We start from the raw sequence: 17,843 nt of genomic DNA, 5'->3' as shown, positions 1-17,843 counted from the left end.
CAGATGAGGATCCCCGCAGTGCAGGCAGGATGCAAACCCTGCCCTTCAATAAAGGCTGCGACACCCCTCAGCCAAAGGAAAATTCCGACTCAGTAGGTTAAGTTGGGATAGCATCTCTGTAGTTTTCCTCTATGGGGAACAAGGCTGGGGCACAGAGGCCAGGACTGTTGGAGGCTCTGGGACAGGTCGGGCAGCAGAACTTCTTAATTAGAAACAGGAATTAAGAGCCTGCACTACAGCTGTAGAAGGAAAACCTTACAAATTCATGAGAATTGTTGGGTCTGGGGAAAAGGCAAGACTGGAGGGGTGGCCAAGGCACTCAGTCTTGCCTACAATGTTCATATTTAAGAAAAGAATGTACTCATATGGTCGTTGTTTAACTAAAACCTGTTGTTGTTTTTTTAAAATCTTCAATTTAAGAGAGGAAAGAGAGGGAGAGGAGGAAAGAAAAGGAGGAAGAAAGACACAACTAACAGTCTGGGTCTCCTTGTAGGTGTCTCCCTAGATCTTGGGACAAGGCGACCCAAAGGGGTGGGGCTCAGAAGCAGTGAAAGGCATGGAGCAAATCGCAACAGGGAAAGAATCCTAAGTCAGAATTTCCTGAGTCACACGGGAAGGCAATGGAATATGTAACAGAATTTTGAAAGAAAACCGTGAAGAGAAAAAGACCCTGTCCCCCATGCTGCCTGCCAGGTTGGAGCCCCAGTTCCCCACTCTCAAACAGAGGGAGCAAATGCTGGCTCCCCAAAATTGGGCCCAGAAACCCAAGCCTTCTCTTTCTTCTTAGGTGCTCTCTGCCAATCATGCCCTTTGGTTGTGGAGAAATCTATTGCTCTGGATTTAGTAAAAGATATCAACATGAAGAGGGCACTGCACATGGACCAACTATCCACCCTGCCCGCTCACAAACTTTCTACCAATGCAATGCCACCCCACCCTTCCCTCGGCTTATCTGTTAGCTCCTGAAATGACCACTTTTCCCATCTATTCAGGAATTTCCTTGGGGAGAATCCCCCGGGTAGAGTAGAGACAACCTCTTCTGGAAGGAGAAAACCTCTAAATTTATGGTCCTGTCTTCTGGGCTCAGGTGAGCTGACAGAGAAGGTCCATGCCCACTTAGCTGGTGGTAGGCAGCCCTTTTGATTTCCCCCACTCCACCCGTCCCTCCGAAGGGAACGCACCACAGAAGCCCCCTTAGAGCTCTGCAGGCGAATTGTTCTAGCAATCGGGAGGATGCGGGCAGAAGAGGACCCCTTCCAGGGGTTAGGCGGGAAGCGTTGGGGGAGGGGAACTGGAGAGTGGGAGGAGCAGTTACCTCGTTGAAGCCCTCCTGCAGGACGTCCAGCAAGTTCCCCCGGGTAAGGCACGCTAGCATTGTTCCTGCCTGAGGCTCCCAGGCGGGGTCTCCAGGCCAGGCTGCCGCGCCTCCTCCTCCCACTGCACACAAAGGCTCGCGATTCAGCGCATTGGGATTTCTCCAGAGTCCCCCAAGCCACTTAGTGGAAATCCAGACTTGAGCCCAACTAGCGGCTTCCACTGGGCATGCTCCTACGGAGGCCTCTGCAGAAGGGGCGGGGGCGCTGCCGTGGTTCCTATAGAAACAGCTGGGTGCGCACTGGCTGGACCTGCACTCCCGGGCTGACTCGGCCCTGGCCTGCGGGAGGGACAGCAGTGCAGGGGGCGCGCGCGCGCTGCACACACATGCACATGCGCTGCACACAACGTTGTCAAACAGGCGCGCCGGCCGGCGTGTGTATACGCTTGCAGTCACACACGCACATACCAGGTCTGCAGACAGGCATGTTTGAGTGAACGCGCGCTGCACGCACACACACGCGCGCACAAGATCTGCTGATTGAGGGCCTCAAGTACCCACTGCATGGTGTGGGTGGGAAGATGAGTGCATCATAGGATTACCCTACCACCACTAGCGGAAAACAGCAACCTTTTTCCACATGCGGCATGGACAGTGAGGTTAGGCTAAAGAAGGGGAAGCAAAAGGGAGAGAAAAAGAAGAACGATTCAGGAGATTTAAAAAATAGAGAAAACTTTAGTTATTGATGGTATTAGGACATATTTAATAGAAATAGAGCTAAGCAAATCACACGGGATCACAACAGAAACATCAAGGGTAGACCAAGGATGACCAAGATTTTAACAACAACAACAAAAGCCCTTTCTTTCTTTTTAGGATAACTTCTAAAATGTAAAACAGACTCATAGATAGAGAGCAACCTAACAGCTCTGGGGGAGTTAGGGGATGGAGACATTGAGCAAAAAGGAAGAAGGACTCATGGACATGGACAACTGTGGTGATGGGGGTGGGGGGAGTGAGGGGAGAGTATGCAATAAAATACAGTAAAAAATAAAATAAAATGTAAAGCCCATACTTTTTAATGAGTTTTAAATTAATTAAATGGTTTTTAATTAAAAACCACAAAAATGTCCTGGTGCTTTTCAAAGTTAGGTTAAGTTTGCTCAAGTGAAACAGAGCTATTCCCTCTGTTTCTAGTTATACGAGTCACAGCCTTACTTATTTTTAAGAACAGTAGTCATTTGTACTCTCAGTGCACACTCCTGTTTCTATAGGAAAACTGGAAGCTAAAAGAACACCCATACGTATTATGTTACACCTCGTGATCCCAGATGGAAGGGAAGGGTTTTAGCGTTAAGGCTCAGAAAAGGTCAGGGCCTTGTCTAAGGACACAGCTGGTCAGTGACAGAGACAGTGTGAGGAGCTAGGACTTGATACTCGTAATTTTGCAGAAGGCCCAGATTCTCTCCCCAAGTACCATTAGTACCTTATCAAGAAAAGTCAGTAAGGGCTCTTAACATCCTGCCTGAATGTTTAAAGCTGCTAAACACAAATATGCTTCTGAGAAGACAGATACCTTCCTTCTGACCACAGCAAGCAGGGAGCAGAAAGCCAGCAGAGGTACTAAGTAGTTGCTGCTGGTTTAATACTGTGGGTTCCATTCTGACTAAGGCTGGGGAAAAACCATGACAACAAACTAAAGTGAATCTGAGCAGCCCAGAAGTCAGCAGACTATCTTTCATAATCTGTCTGGGGAATTTAGTTGCCAAGAACTCCCCTCACCAGAACCACAATCCATATACCCTCAGGTGAGTCACTTACCCATGTTAATGCAACAAGTCCCTTTTAAAAGAGAAGTATGATGCTTCCAACAGCATAAAAATTACATACAATACATCTACATGCATAGAGATATAAAACCCAAACACTCGGTAGTTTCGTAGAGAATTCTTAATGGTTGATGGTCCATCATGCTTTGGACACAGCAGAAGCGAGTGAGACATCAGAGGGAGGCCCTGCTATGATCTATGACAAGAGATCACTGCTTCTCAACTAAATCATTTATCAAAGTAGGACCTATGAGCTCAGTGTTCCTGGGAAAAGACTCATTGATCTCATTTGGCCTAACTCCCTCACTTCACAGGTGGGGGAACAAGGCTAGGAGATTGCTTACAGTCACTCAGCTAGACAACGTGAAAGCCAGGATCTGAAGCAAAGGTCTCTTAAGCCCAGCCCAGTGCTGTTTGCCCTGCACCTCACAGTATGCTGGAGGAATGAGAGGGCAATTTGTGGTGAATTGATAAAAGATTTATTATAGAGCAGATGGTCCAAGATTGGACTATTTCTTGGAAGTCTGTAATAATACAAACCACATATTCTACAGCAGTAGTGTCCAATAGAACTTCCTGCAATGCTGGAAATGTTCTGTATCTGTGCTATCCAATATGGCCCACTAGCCATATGTGGCTATTAAGCACTAAAAATGTGGCTAATGCAAATGTGGATCTAAAATTTAAGTGGCATTTAATTTTTAATTCATTTAAATTTAGATAGTACAGCCCTGAGTGGTGTGGCTCAGTTGGTTGGTATCATCCCACCAAGCAAAAGGTCACTGGTTTGATTCCCAGTCAGGGCACATGTCTGGGTTGCAAGTTTGATCCCTGGTCAGGGCATGCACCAGAGGCAACTGATAAATGTTTCTCTCTCACATCCATGTTTCTCTCTCTCTCTTTCTCCCTTCCTTCTACTCTCTCTAAAAATAAATAAATTTTTTTTAAAAAGTACCTACTGTTTAAAAAAATAAGTACAATTGCAAAATATTCCATTCCATTGTCCCCATACAACTATTAAAATGTTCCAAAAATTATGATATTTTTATATTTAACCAGTTCTCACACTTGGAAAAAGCATAAAATTTCTGTTGGAGCATATAATCTGTTTTTTTTTTTTTTGTACAGATGATATGTTCACCATACTTACCATGGTCTGCCTGACAAGGTGGCCCAGGTGAAGAACTTAGCTTTTACTCTAAGCAGCACTGACATTTACTGTCCCTTCCATCCTTCCCCATCCTACCCTATTGTGATAGCAACATAAAAGCTGGGAGAAAAAGTGGGTTAGCGTCAAGAACTAGGAATAACTAGGACAATAATCTGCATCCCACAGGGCCCGTCCATGGGCAAACAGCAAGACAGTCTCAGTAGCTGGAACACTCCCACTGATGCAGGCCTGTCATTGACTCTGCCTGGGAGAAGAGGCAAAGAGATCAAGCAAAGCTGCTTTCTGCATATCTCCACCATGCTGTCTGACGTCTGATACCAGGCTTCCTCAGCCCTGCGTTATTTTAACAGTGATGGTAGAAACCTCCCTCACCAACTCAACCCAAAAGCTATGCAACCATAATAGAGCAACATTGAGCTTTTGCTATGTGCCAAGCCCTGTGCTAAGTGCTTAGATACATTAGTTCATTTGATGGTCAAAACTACCATAAACAGATTTTATACATTGTCCCATTTTACATATGAAGAAGGAGAGGTTTGGAGGATAAGTAATTTGCCGCAGACCCTATAGCCTCTAAATGCTGAAGCCAACGTCCAGTTTCTTAATCATCATGCAATACTTTTATATGATGCTTACAACAAAGAAGGTATTCAGTAAATGTTATTAGTTGAATGAATGAGTAAATGAATGAATGAGCCCATGGAGGAAACATTAGAAAACTCTTACATCACTTCTATTAATATAGATAATAACATGTTAGCCTAAGTAAGACTTTGAGCCTTAAAAAGAGCTGTCTTTTGGTGAAAATATTACCTCTGACTTCTTCTTGTGTAGAAGTAAGATGTGTAAAATGAACACCTATGTAAAATTTAACATATCTATTATGAGCAATCATTAATGACTATGGAGAAGCAGAGGGCAGTTTGAATAAACAAGCAGAACTTTCAATGGAAATATTTTAAATGACTCTGAAGCAATTTTTTAATCTTCCTTCTGTTTTCTCACATTAACAAGTTCCTTGGCAGTAACATATGTTTAGGATTTCCATTGCATTTGTCTTTAGAGACATCAGCATACATTTATACAAAAGGGCTCATATCTACCAGCAAAGGTCTCAAACATGTTCTAATTCCTAACTTGCTCTCTTTGTCTTCAGGCTTTTCTGCCAGTGTGCACCCCTTAATCTTCCTCAGGCTGTTCAAATGTCTTTAAACACTCCCTCTTCTTAGCATGTCAGATATGAATTCCTTACTCCCAGCTCTCAATGCATATTTATTCTATCTTTACCATCTTCTGCTACACAATGCCTTTGAAGTTTTTTAACTCCATACTGCACTGGAACCAGTTTAGAAGACCCCTAGACTAAGCCACGTGCTTGAATGCTCCTGATACACTCCTTTATTTCTGCCGTATCCACCTTGTCATCCTAAGGTTTCACATCCAGTAAGATGGAAGACTTGGCAACAAGTGCAGGCCTTTTGGCTTTCTTTGACTCACACTGTGCAAGGCGTTCTTCTCTTAGCCTCTTTGCTTCTTTGCTTTGCCCCTCCTCATCAGACCTAAAGAAATCAATGTCATCATTGTCTTTACTACCTGTAGCTCCACTTTGTCTTCCACATTAGCAGGGCCATACTTGCCCAAAGCTTTCTTCACTCCTAGCACGTTCACCTTTTCCTTTCATAAGATTTGATGTGATTATACCAACGTAAGGCACGATGCAAGTCTGCAGGTGGCGGGCCAGAGACCGCTTCAAATACTGCCACCTTTGCTTGTAATGGCACATAACCCTAGATGTAGCTCTTGTCCGCCAGGTAGTCATAGAGCACCTGGAGGCAAGTGGGGCTTTTCAGGTCTCCCAAACCCATGGCGCTGGCGGATCCAGGAGCTGGGCGCCAGCTAACAAAAAAAGGAGGTGCAAGCAGTTGGTGAGAGTGCGAAGAGGGGGAAAGAAGGCTCCCACACTTCTGTTACTCAAATCTTCACTGAGCCTAATTCAAGTTTCACTTCCTTGTGAAAATTCTCTGACCACTCTTGATTTTGTTAAAATCAAGACTGATCTGATCGTAATCTGTCTGAAACACCCATCTCTCAGACAACTCCGGGTTTGTTCCTGCTCAGATGCCACGTCAGCTGTTCGGCCTTCTCTGAGAGCTCTACTTGAAAGGGCAGTGTCCCCTCACCCCAGCACTGCCAAGTCTGACTTATTTTTGTTTTTCTTCCTAGCGTTCATAACCATCCTGTATATTAGATAGTTACTTGTTTATTGTCAGCATCCTCCTGCCCAGAATGTAAAATTCCCCGTAAGGGCAGGGAATTTTATCTGTTTTGTTACTGGTTAATCTCAAGAACCAAGAACAAGAATATGTCCTGATACATAGTAGGCACTCAATAAATATTGACTCAGAAAATGAATAAATCTTCCTTTCTTTGAAATTCAAAGGTCATAGCATGCTCCATACTATATCATTTAGCACTTATAGTTCATTAAGAATGTGAATCTTTTTCTCTTTTACTGTATTTCCAAGACAAATATAAATAATTTCTGATATTCTTCTCCAGTTCCCTCTCTTCAGCAATGTATTCTTTCATTAACCATTCATTAATTATATATGAGCACCTATTATATGCTATTATATGCCAGGTCCTATTCTTTTAGGACCTGGCAAAAACTTCAAAAACTCAGTTATATATAAGTGCATACACATATGCACACACATGCAAGGAACAAGACTAAAAAGAAAGAATAGCAAAGTGAAGACTAGTAAAACTGAGACTCCAATATTAATTATGTGGGGACAGAGTGTACAAAGTGAGTGTGACAGTCTGAGGGGGGAGAAGAAGGAAAAAGAGCCAGAATGGTGAGAGACTAGAATAGGATGTTGCCAAATAATCACCAGATGCTAGTGCTTAATATAAACTGTACCAAAGCAGATAGGCAAATATATTCAACATCAACTTTTAAAATTTACATTTCAAAGTTTCCTATCAGCTATCTTGCAGGTAAAAATTAAATTAAGACAAGCGACACCTGGTGGATATTTTCGAACTGATCTTTGAGTTTCTCTACTAAGAAAACACTGTAAATGCCTGCCCCCATGCCTCTGGACTGCCATTCATAATGTGTTAGGGCACCACATTACTGATTACACTATCATGAGACAGTCTTTGTGCAGGACCCAAGGTCTCATTGCAAGAGGTACCCAGCTTTATACTAAGGACCTTTCTATCTCCCAATTAGTGTCCTTGTGCTCTCTGAAGAATGTACACAAAATCTGACACCACAATTCTTCTTTTAAAAGGTAACTTATTCTTAAAATGTTCACATCCTTGGACCTAGGCATTCCACTTCTGGGACTCTACCCTAAGAAAAAAGTCTTAAATGAGGAAATCAATTATTTATTTACAATGGGGAGAGTGAAACCTAAAAGTTCAACAATAGAGGAAAGGTCAAGAAAATTAGAGACATTGTAATGCTTACCAAACATTTATACCGACATTAAAACAAATATTTTAACAATTTTATATTTACAAACATTAAGTTAAAAAACAAAAGTCAAATAGTGTGTGCATGTGACCTCAAATACATAAATAATATAGATAGAAAAAAAGACTGTAAGAAAATGTTCTAAAATATTAACCATGATTGCTTCTGAATGGAAGGATTATGGCTTTTGAAAATCATGGTAAATTTATAGTATTCCTCAAATGCTCTATAATTAACATGCTTGTTTTTACAAAAACATTATATAAATCTTTTAAACAATGCATATGTTCTGATAAATTGCTAGAAATTTTCAGCCTCTGCCTGATTTTATTAATTCCAGATAAAGATAATGAATGAAGTGAACTAGAGTTTCCATAAGGGGAAGCAAGAAAAGAAAGCGAATATATTACAGTTTAGTTCCAGGATGTGAGTCCTGATGGAGAAATATCCCAGTTGTAGAACTGTATTGAAAATCCATTAATATTGTCACACGCCTCTAAACAGTACACCAGAAACTTACAGAGGGCTCTGCTGGCAGCAGGGAGTGACAGAGTCTCATAACCACATGGGTCCCCATCTTCAGAGTTCACAGAAGAGCCAGATGAGAGCCACCTTGAAACAGAAAGAGGATGAAACGTGTAACGATACAGGACAGGAAAAAAAAATTCCAAAAGCTAAACCAATTTAAGTGAGGTCAGGCCCCTGCCTCAAACTTACCGACTTAAGTCATCTAAAAGTATCAGAAATAGGAAGCTGGTTAGCAGGAGCTCCAGTCAAAAATTTTATAATCGCAACGGGCATTTTTTAAAACTAGTCACTTAGGTTTAAATAGTAATAAAGAGTAGTGCTTCCCTATCATTAGTGAAACAAGAATGCATTTTCTCTCCTCCCTACATTTATCAGCCTGAGACCATACAAAAGATTCTGAAGACAATCAGGAAAAATACTGGGAACTCTGCTTCTGACACACACTTCCCTTCATCCTCAGAAATTAAGTATTAAACTAGAAAGGCAGCATTTATATTCTAAGGCAGAAATTTTTATATAGCACTTTAAGTTTACAAAGTATTATCACCTACATCATCTTATTTGAGCGTCACAGTGAATAACTCTTAGAAATAGAGTTCATTTATTACTTCTAGGTAATAGGAAAGAGGCTCTTCCAATTAGTGGTGGAGGCAGTTTTCTCGCCATATTTTCTGAATCCACTTGCACTAAGGTCTATGCCATAGAACAGAACAGGAAAATAGTGATGATGATGCTAATGGCAGCCAACATTTAACTACATACTATATACCATTCCGAGTGCTTAAAATTCTCACATTCTATGAAGTTGACATTATTATTACCAACCTCGTTTGTGCTGTGATTCAACTTTCAGTACTCTATCCATCTTAAGGAATCATCCCTCTCAGGAACAAACCGAGGACAAGGTATGTTTGGGAAGAGTGGTGTCCACGTTGAGAAAGGGGAGTGCATTACCACTTGCCTCCAAGTTCTGAAAGTCTGAATTATAAATGGCACACTAAGAACGTGTAAGGCTCAAAGCGGGTTCCAAACTTCTACTTCCTTCCTCTCACCCTTCCTTCGACCCTCCCTGTGTCCCCAGTCCTGATCCGGACGCTCAAATGGCAGTAATACTTCCCAGTAACCCGCCGCCTTTCAGCACTTACCTCTTAAATCATCGGTTGGTCTGGCTCCGCATCTCTGTCCCCAGCCCTTCTAAGCAGGGCCTCCTCCCGCGGCAGCTTCTCCACTGCGTTCCCGCTGCCATGGTGACACGAAGGCCGGCCAAGACTGGACCCGCCTCCAGAGCGCCCAGCCAGCCGCAGACGACCCCGCCCCTTGCCCATCGGGACCCGCCTCCTAATGGCTCAGATCACCACCCTGGTGGGCCTTGACCCCGCCCCCTGTCTATCCAGACCCGCCTCTGGCCCGTCTGGACCCGGACTCGTGACTTCCAGGACCAGATTCCCTGCCTGCACAGAGGCGCCTCCTACCGGCAGGGCCCTGCTCCGGGCGCTCCGGCTGCGACAGATGGTAACTCCCCCTAGGGTCGGCCCAAACCACACCCTCGCTCCGCCCCAGCCGAGGCCTGCGGAGTGGGGCACAAAGGCTGGCCTCTCTTCCCCTTGCCGGACTCCCAAACTGCCCTTAGGCAGGGCGAGATCCGCTGCACCTCCCACACGTAGAGCCCGCAAATCCCCGCCCCAGAAAACGCACCAGGCACGTTCTGTATGCAATTTATTGTTCCTAGTGGCTCAGCACCTTCGAGAGCCAACAGCCTGGCCACGTAGTGCTGTCAGTGTCAGTGACTTGAAGACCTTGTAACAGATGGTCAGAAAATTCTCCGTCTGTGCCTTACCCCCTGCCCTTACTTGTTTAGGTCGGAAGTGGCCCAAACCAGGCCTGGGGGCTGCATACAAAAGCCCAGAATCTTTTTCAGAGCACCTCTTCTTCTGCTTTGGAGTTTCAGGTATGTAAAAGAGAGACCGTTAAATTAAGTTCCGCAAGATCAGTTCAAGTTCTGAAGAGTTAACCTGTTTTTTCGGCACTTTTCTTGAGAGCAGGAGCAAAGGTAGGGCTCAAAACTTACTTTCCTGCACACTCAATCTTGCCCTCTCCTTTTGTACTCCATTCACCCCTGGCTAACCCAAATACAACTCCAAGCAAACTGTGGCAAATAAGAGATAGGCATTGGGGAGAAAGCAAGATTGGGGACACACAACTCCAGGGGCTCCTGAATTCTTTAAGCTTAAAATGTGGCCACCATTCCTGGGCTGCCACTCAGTCCCCAAAGCAGTAGATTCTCCCACGAAAGTAGTGAAATGATGGAAATTGGTCCTTCTCCAAGGTTCACACTAGGGTCCCATTCTTGCTGTCATAGCAGGGTGTGGCCTGGGGGAAGGAGAGTGTGGCATACTCTGTCGCATTTTCTAACTGTAGGTGCTTCACGTCCTTGGCAGAGCGTGGCTGTGTATGGCTACACACTTGAATGACGGCGTAATGTAAGCTGCTGTCCTCTGACCGGAGGCCTTGGCTCCTCTCTTGAAACTCAGGCTGCTCCAATACTCGCTCACATGCATGTCCTGTCGTGTCATGGCCCTGCAAGGAATAGAGAGCACAAAGAGAGATTCTTGCTTGGTTTGTTCCCTCACCTTCAATGCTGGCTCAGTTAGACTAATGTCCCTTCACTTTGCTCCTTTCAGAGGAGCAAAGGAGGGCAGAGGAGGATGAGCAGAACAAGCAAGTTCTATAGATGACTGAGATGGGTCTGTCCCAGAGTGAAAAAGCCAAGTCCTGGCATCCCATGTCTGAGCAGCTCTTGGGAAGGGACAGAAGCTTGTCATTACCTTTGTGCCATTCTGCTTCTGCTGTTGCTGCTGCTTCAATGTCCTTCTTTGTTGACTCCCTGAGAGGAGGAAATCCAACTTCAATCCATTCTCTCTTCCCTATCTCTACTGAGGCAGCCCTCTGCAAAACTCTGTTATGGTGGGATTCTGAGTAATCTCCCCACTTCTGTTCTCATCTCTCATTTCTGTTGTTCCCATATCCAAACTCCTTAGCAGGGAATGCAACCTGGCCCTGCCCGTAATATCTTCCATCTCCATTTTTTACCAGTCACTAACAAGTTCAACAAATACATGTTGAGAACCCATTTAGACTCCAGGCTCTGTGCCACATTGTGGAAATAGAAGAATGAGTAGGTCGTTTCTTCTACCTCGGGCAGTTTACAATCTACTAGGGGAGACAAGTAAGTATACAGACTATTACAGTGCAGTGTGGTAAGTGCTCAGCTACCAAACAATTGGTCACTTTCAATCAAGTCATCCTCTTCTCTCCTTTTTTTTTTCCTGCATGAGATAAATCCCTTGCCTAAAATAGTCTCTCTTCCCCTGCTCCTGTTCTAACTTGTGAACTTGCTATTATTCCTTTAACATTGCTGTTTCCTACCATTCTCCCACGGCATAAGTATGCATCTATTAGAGCACTAGTAGATGGTATTACAATTACTTTTTACATATCTATCTCTCAAAGTTGATTTTCTGCTCTTTTAGGGCCAAGACAGTGTGTCCTTCCTCTTGTGCCTCTCTGCCTCCTTGGGATTCTTCAGTGCCTTACATGCAATTTAAGTGCTCAGTAAATTTTTGCTGGATGGATGAAAGAATGAGCAACCACTCTGAAACAATAGAAAGGATGAGACCCAAAGTTTCAGAGCTGGTCTTGAATCCAGGAACCTAAAGATTCTCTGTGGTGCACTGTCTTCCTTTATCGCTTCTAACACTACTCTTTCCCGCCCTTATGCTCTTTCCAAAGACAGTGCTTCTCTTCTCTATTTTGCTTCCCGCCCCCACCCCATCCAGTCCCTGTCCTTTCCCCAGTTACCCATTTTCTTTTTCCTCTGGAAAATTGATGGGCAGCTCCTGTGAAAGGAAAAACAGATCACCCGCATGAAAGAGCCCTGGCCTCTTTCTCTCCTTCACCATGTGCTCTGTGGTCTCCCTAACATGCTGGGATTATCTTCCCTCACCTCCCTCTAACATAGAACCACCCTAAGCCAGCCCCAAAACATTTATCAAGAGTACCACACTTTTCCCAAAGGGATAGTTCTGGAAAGGGATGGTTCTGGAAGGCGGAGTGGTACGACTGACATAACCAAACCCGAAATACAGACTCAGGCAAGCAGGCATTCCATGCCAGGGATGTAGCTGGGTTGAGCGCTATTCTGGGATTGTCTAACAGGCTAATTCCAGCAGAGGGTAAGGGAGACCTGCCAAATAATGGGATATTCCTGGACTCAAAGACCCTCTTGCTCCTGCCTCACTGCCTTTTATGGGGTCTCTGCCAATCTAGGATTCTCATTCCAGGAGTCCCAGAAGCTGCCACAACCAGGGCTCACTAGTTAGGTCTAAGTCCTCAAAGCCCTTTCCTAACAGATGACCTCCCTCCCTGCTTCCCCGTCCTTGTTTTTAATTAATAGAGAGAGTGAGAGATGTTTAACCTTTAAGGCCCACAGCACAGCGAGCTCTGAATTTGGTGAATGACTCAGCTACCCTGCCTTCGCTGGAGGACACACCTCTTATACTCATTTCTGAGCCTCTGGGGTCCCCAGTGGAGCCAGTGTGTCTATGTGATTGTCAACTGTTTGATGACCAGAGAAACAACACTTGTCTGAGGAAACAGGTTGAATAGTTTGGAGCCTACTCGATGCTTTTTCTTGCTAGTGTATTTCCAACTCTCACCAGAACTGACCTTATTGGTCTGACTTCTGTCTCCCCAGAAGAACAAGGAAGTTTCCCTCTTTTGTTACTTAAAAACTTCTGAATCATGTCCATTTTACTACTGTGGCAAAATCAGGATTTTCTCTCACAAATCTGCCAGAGGTTTGTGTTTTGGTTTGATTTTGGATTTTGATGCAGCTTGCTGAGTTGAGAGCAGTTAGAGTCACCATCTGAACTCTACAAGTGATCCAAAAAAAAAGCTTTGAAACTATTTTTGGGTCTTTCTGCTTCCTCTTCTGCCACTTCAGTTTTTCCTTTCTCTTACCATTGCCTAGGCAGAGCCTTATTCTAGCCTTATCCACGCCCACTGTCATTATTGTCTTCCTGCTTATCTTTACTTAAATGGACAAAGAAAATATTAATTCTAAAATCACATAGACTTGGGTAACCAAATTTTAGTAAATGGAGCCTCCACCCAAGTTGCATATTGCACAATGCTTGGATGCAACCCAAATGGAATATTCAGTTACTTAGAGGTGATACAACTTTCTTTTTAGAATTAAGGAAACTAAATGGGCACTCTCCCATATTGGTAGTAGGAGTAAAAATTGGTTCAATCTTTCTAGAATGCAATTGGCACTAAGGATAATATTAGTCTTAAACATATATGTGTACCCTTTGATGTAGCAATTCCATATCCTAAGAAAGAATCAGGCAGGTACAAATATGGATATTCATTGTAGCATTATTTACAATTGCCCCAAACAGGAAATAAATATCCTAAATGCCCAACATTGGAAACTGACTGAAAAAAAATGGTATCTCTGATCAATGGGACATTACACATCCATTCAAGAAGGATGTTAGAAGAACACCTACTAGCATAGGAAATTTTACTCTTTATTAAGTTAATAAAATAATAGCAAGATGTGTTTTGGGATAAAAACTGTGTACAGATGATGAGAAATAGAGGGTAATAATATTTGCCCAGTCCTACTAATGTTTTAAGAGGAAAAAATATACCAGAAGGGGCAAAAGTTGGCTCACAGTTGTTTATATGGAAAATAATACAATAATTAATAAATAATAATACAAAAATAAACTGCTTCATGTACTCACAACTGTAAACCTACTATTGCCTTACCCTGTATTTTGGTTGGAATATCTGGCGTAGTGTTCCTAGCTAGGATCTAAAGTCAGACTGATGCTATCAGACTATCTGTATGGCTTTCTGCAAGTTTCTAACCCCATTAGGTTAAAAAAAAAAAATGACAATTTTTTTAATCAGTGAAATGAGGACGATAATAGAATCTAAACCTCATGGGATTATTGTAAGAATTAAATAAAATAATAAATATAAACTACTCAACTAGCTGCCTGGCATATAATGAGTTTCAGTCAAAGCTGATTACTGTGACTACCACCATGAGAGGGAAAAATAACCGAAAATGAAGAACATGAAGACTCTGGAAGAAAGGAAGTGAAAAATCTGTTACACTCCCTTCTTTAGAATCTTTTATGTGTTTCTAGATTTCCTATGTCTGTAGGACATCTCAGAATTTAAAAAGTGGGTTTTTTTTTTCAATTTTGACCTAGCAGGAAACACGTATTAATGTTCCCATTTTGCAGATAGATCAACTAAGGCCCTAAAACTTTGTCACTCTAGAAGGCAGAGACCAAATTTCCTATTATTACTATGTATTCTGCATCTGTCACTATGCCTGGTACATATAGGTGTTGAATAAAATATTTGTTTAATAAATGAATGAATAATAGGAATAGTACTTCAGTTTATTGACTCCAAATCATATGCCCTTTTCAATGTATCTCACCTATCTTTCTAAATATAATGATACTTTATTCATAAACAAGATATTCTCAACACTGTCCCAGGCTCAGAATGGTATAGCTAAGGAGACACTGGTTATATGAAACTAGGCCCAGGAGTTTATAGTGATGACTATTCTGGGAAAGAACAATAAAGACATTACAGTTAATTTACAGTGAGGCTTTTTCATGTCCTCTGCTCTTCAAACCTATAATCTAAACAACACAGGTCATGTTATCTACATTATATATATGAGAAAAAAAAGTAACAGGATTTGCCTAAATTTCCACAGCAAATAAGTGTCAAAGTTGTATTCAAATATTCCAGGGGTTGTCTCCTTCACCCGACTTCTGCCCTTTTGAATAAACATTTCTCCAACATTGATTTGCTTGATTTGGAAGGCAGTATTATGCAGTGGTTAAAAGCATGGGCTCTGAAGTCAGACAGATCTAGGCTGGAATCTTGGTTTACTTGCTTACTAGCCACGTGACCTTAGACAACTGCTCTGAGCCTTAGCTTCTGGGCTGTAAAAACAGGAGAAAGAGTAAGGCCACCTCCCTCATAGAATTATGGGGAAGATTAAATGAGGTTGTAGAGTGGCTGGAATAGTAAGCCATCAAATATTACAATTATTATCATCATCAGAGGAAGAAGGGAAGCGACAGAATGGAAAGGAGAGGAACAGGCAAAGAGAAACAATGACAATTCACCATTCCAGCCCTGCTCTGGGTGTTCTACTGACAGCTGGCTTGGCTGTGTTTTTTAAAGTTACTTAAAAGGAGTGAGCATAGAAGGAGGTGCTCTTCTGGTGGTGGCACAGGGAGGTGCCAGGCAGAGGAAGGTGGCAGTGGGAAGTTGGCAAGGACTGTCTGTAGGCTCTATCTTATTCTCAGGGCCTCCACGTCCACCCACAAAGATGTTACCCTCTCCTCTTGCCCCCTACTCACCAGTTTTTCCCACCGCAGAGCCGGTTTCCCATGGCGCTCTGTCTCCGAGGGAGCCCAGCTGTTTTTCTACCTAAAGAGGCTTGAGCATTTCCTGGTTCCTGGTTTAGCTTTCAGTAGCAGCTCCCAGGGAGTCTCTGTCAGTGTCAGATTTCAACCTAGCAGGTTGGACTTTGGAAGCCACCTGCTGGAATGATTCCCAGGTGACTGCTCCCAGCCAAAGGGTAGAGAATACACACAGGCTCCAGGTGAGAATTATCTCACCTTGGGGATTTGGAGCTGCTTTGATGAAGCCATGGACTTTGAGCTTCAAGCTTCAGTGAAAAGAAACCTGAGATAGAAAAGGGCTCTGGGATTCCTGAGGAAATGTTCCTCCAGGACATCACACTGTCACGGAAATATATCCTCGATAATAAAGAGCCTTACCTTATGTTTCCCAGCACTACTCAGCTTTGAGTATCACTTTTAAAGTTACCGGTATCAGTTTCTTATTCTCCCTGTCCAGAATCTGGGTTTGAATACTGGAGTCTCTAGGAAACTTAAATTTAGGGAAGTGAATTCCTTTTATATTTTTTTCTCCCTCACTAGTGAAATTAACATGAGCAAATCACTTTTTTCTTAGGACTGTAAAATGGAGGACTGAACCTATTACCTACCCCCCTCTTTGGTAGAAAATCATATGACTGCATGATTGCAGTGGCCTCAACACTTCTTAAGCACTCACTTCCTCATTCCAGTACAGAACTGTAGAATTCCCATTTGCAGCTCAACTCAGCTTCCCTTTCCTATGACCCAAAATCACACACTTACCAGCAACTAAGATGCAGTTGAGCAAATACCTCTGTAGAAAATACGGGCTCCAGGAGAATTTGTGAAACCCATAAGCCTGGTCTCCAGTGCTCCTACCCTCATCTTTAATGTCTTGTTCAGATACCCAGGTACTTGTGTACTCCTTATGGGTATTCAGGACCCACCACTCAGCTGTGCACTCCACAAAGAGTACCCTGGACTATTCACTCATCCCCATCTTCTTTCTTTATGAAAAATGGGGACAATAAGAGCGAAGTCTTACAGGATTGTGGTGAAGATTAAATGATATAATGTATATAAAATTCTAGTCCAAGGGCCTGGCACATGGGGAGCTCTTGGTAAGCCTCAGCTATTGTTACTATTTCTTCTTGTTCTCAGCTAATTGTTAGATGGTAAAGCATCTTTCTTTATAACCTTGTGCTGGATCATTGCACTAGCCTTGTATTTCATGGCCATGCTTCCCCTGGGTAATGCACTCTGTACTCTACCATTAACTGTATTATTTTCATCCTGTCACCCACACATCTTGGCCTGGCACTCAAAACCTTGCATATTTGTTCTCCTTTCCCAGCCACTTTCTCTAAAGGAAAATACCTAAGAGATTTTATTTGGCAAGAAATTCTAAAGGAATCAACAGTGTGTAGTGGTAGCCAGATATACCTAAAGCAGCATTAACAGATGTCTAGAGGGATAAATAAGGGTATTGATTATTTCACTTAAGTCTGCACCAATCAGCCCATGCCTGGAATAATAATTTTAGGTCTACATGTTGATTTTCAAGTTATATTGTCAGAAGGCTGTGTGTTCAAGAGAAAGTTGTCTGGGCAATAAATGATATGGAAAGTCCTATAAGATACAATGTTAAAAGAACTAAGTATGTTTAGTTGGTAAAGGGAAGCCTTAGGAGAAGGGAAGCCTTAGGAGAACAGGATGATTCTTTAAATATCTTAAGGACTCAAGTGAAAGAATTGCATTTATTTTCTGGATATAACCAGAGCTAAAGGGCAGGTGTTACTGAAATGCAGATTTTGGTTCAATTAAAGGAAGAATCCTTGACTTCTGGTCCAGATAGAGGCACAGGCACATGTTTTGTCTCCTTGCGCAACCATAAGAAGAATAACAACTAACCTCAAAACAAAAAAACATTCAGAACCGTCAGAAAATCGAACTGTATGGAAGTTTGACAATCAAGGATTTAAAGAAGCCATATTCATCCAGACAGGTGGGAGAGGTGGAGACG

At 42.9% G+C, this 17,843-nt stretch overlaps 2 protein-coding genes and 1 pseudogene across 3 annotated transcripts in view; all 3 read right to left on the bottom strand.

Annotated features, from left to right (window-relative positions):
* Positions 1-9,532, bottom strand: part of DIXDC1 (DIX domain containing 1) — a 77,143-nt gene extending 67,611 nt beyond the window's left edge. Inside the window, exons 1-2 of one of the 2 annotated variants that reach the window (XM_054592533.1) lie at positions 9,473-9,532; positions 8,320-8,411 (exon numbers count right to left, since the gene is read on the bottom strand). In XM_054592533.1, coding sequence (XP_054448508.1) covers positions 8,320-8,376 — 57 coding nt within the window. In that variant the 5' untranslated portion in view covers positions 8,377-8,411; positions 9,473-9,532. Of the gene's footprint in view, positions 1-1,315; positions 1,516-8,319; positions 8,412-9,472 lie in introns of those variants that run through there. The other variant, XM_054592532.1, reaches the window with a different exon arrangement.
* On the bottom strand, positions 5,508-6,180 carry LOC129086031 (elongation factor 1-beta-like; annotated as a pseudogene).
* Positions 9,533-10,030: 498 nt separating the features above from the next.
* On the bottom strand, positions 10,031-15,929 carry CUNH11orf52 (chromosome unknown C11orf52 homolog). Its single transcript, XM_054592557.1, has 4 exons — positions 15,797-15,929; positions 12,186-12,223; positions 11,153-11,211; positions 10,031-10,904 (listed from the first exon to the last, which is right to left on the bottom strand). The coding sequence occupies exons 1-4, from the start codon at positions 15,826-15,828 to the stop codon at positions 10,656-10,658; spliced, it is 378 nt and encodes a 125-aa protein (XP_054448532.1). The 5' UTR covers positions 15,829-15,929; the 3' UTR covers positions 10,031-10,655.
* Between the last annotated feature and the right edge of the window lie 1,914 nt (positions 15,930-17,843).

The sequence above is a fragment of the Pteronotus mesoamericanus genome, unplaced genomic scaffold (genome assembly GCF_021234165.1).
Source record: "Pteronotus mesoamericanus isolate MK-2021 breed Mesoamerican mustached bat unplaced genomic scaffold, CSHL_Meso_final scaffold_36, whole genome shotgun sequence".
In the NCBI taxonomy this organism is placed as follows: Eukaryota; Metazoa; Chordata; class Mammalia; order Chiroptera; family Mormoopidae; genus Pteronotus; species Pteronotus mesoamericanus.
Note: the sequence above shows the minus strand (reverse complement) of the source record. Positions and strands in the feature narration are given on the sequence as shown.

Coding starts and splice junctions, on each gene's coding strand:
- CUNH11orf52 (XM_054592557.1), bottom strand. CDS start 15,828: ATGGGAAACCGGCTCTGCGGTGGGAAAAACTG. Junction 12,224..15,796: donor CTCTGCGGTGGGAAAAACTG/GTGAGTAGGGGG, acceptor TTCCTTTCACAG/GAGCTGCCCATCAATTTTCC. Junction 11,212..12,185: donor CCAGAGGAAAAAGAAAATGG/GTAACTGGGGAA, acceptor TCCTCCTCTCAG/GGAGTCAACAAAGAAGGACA.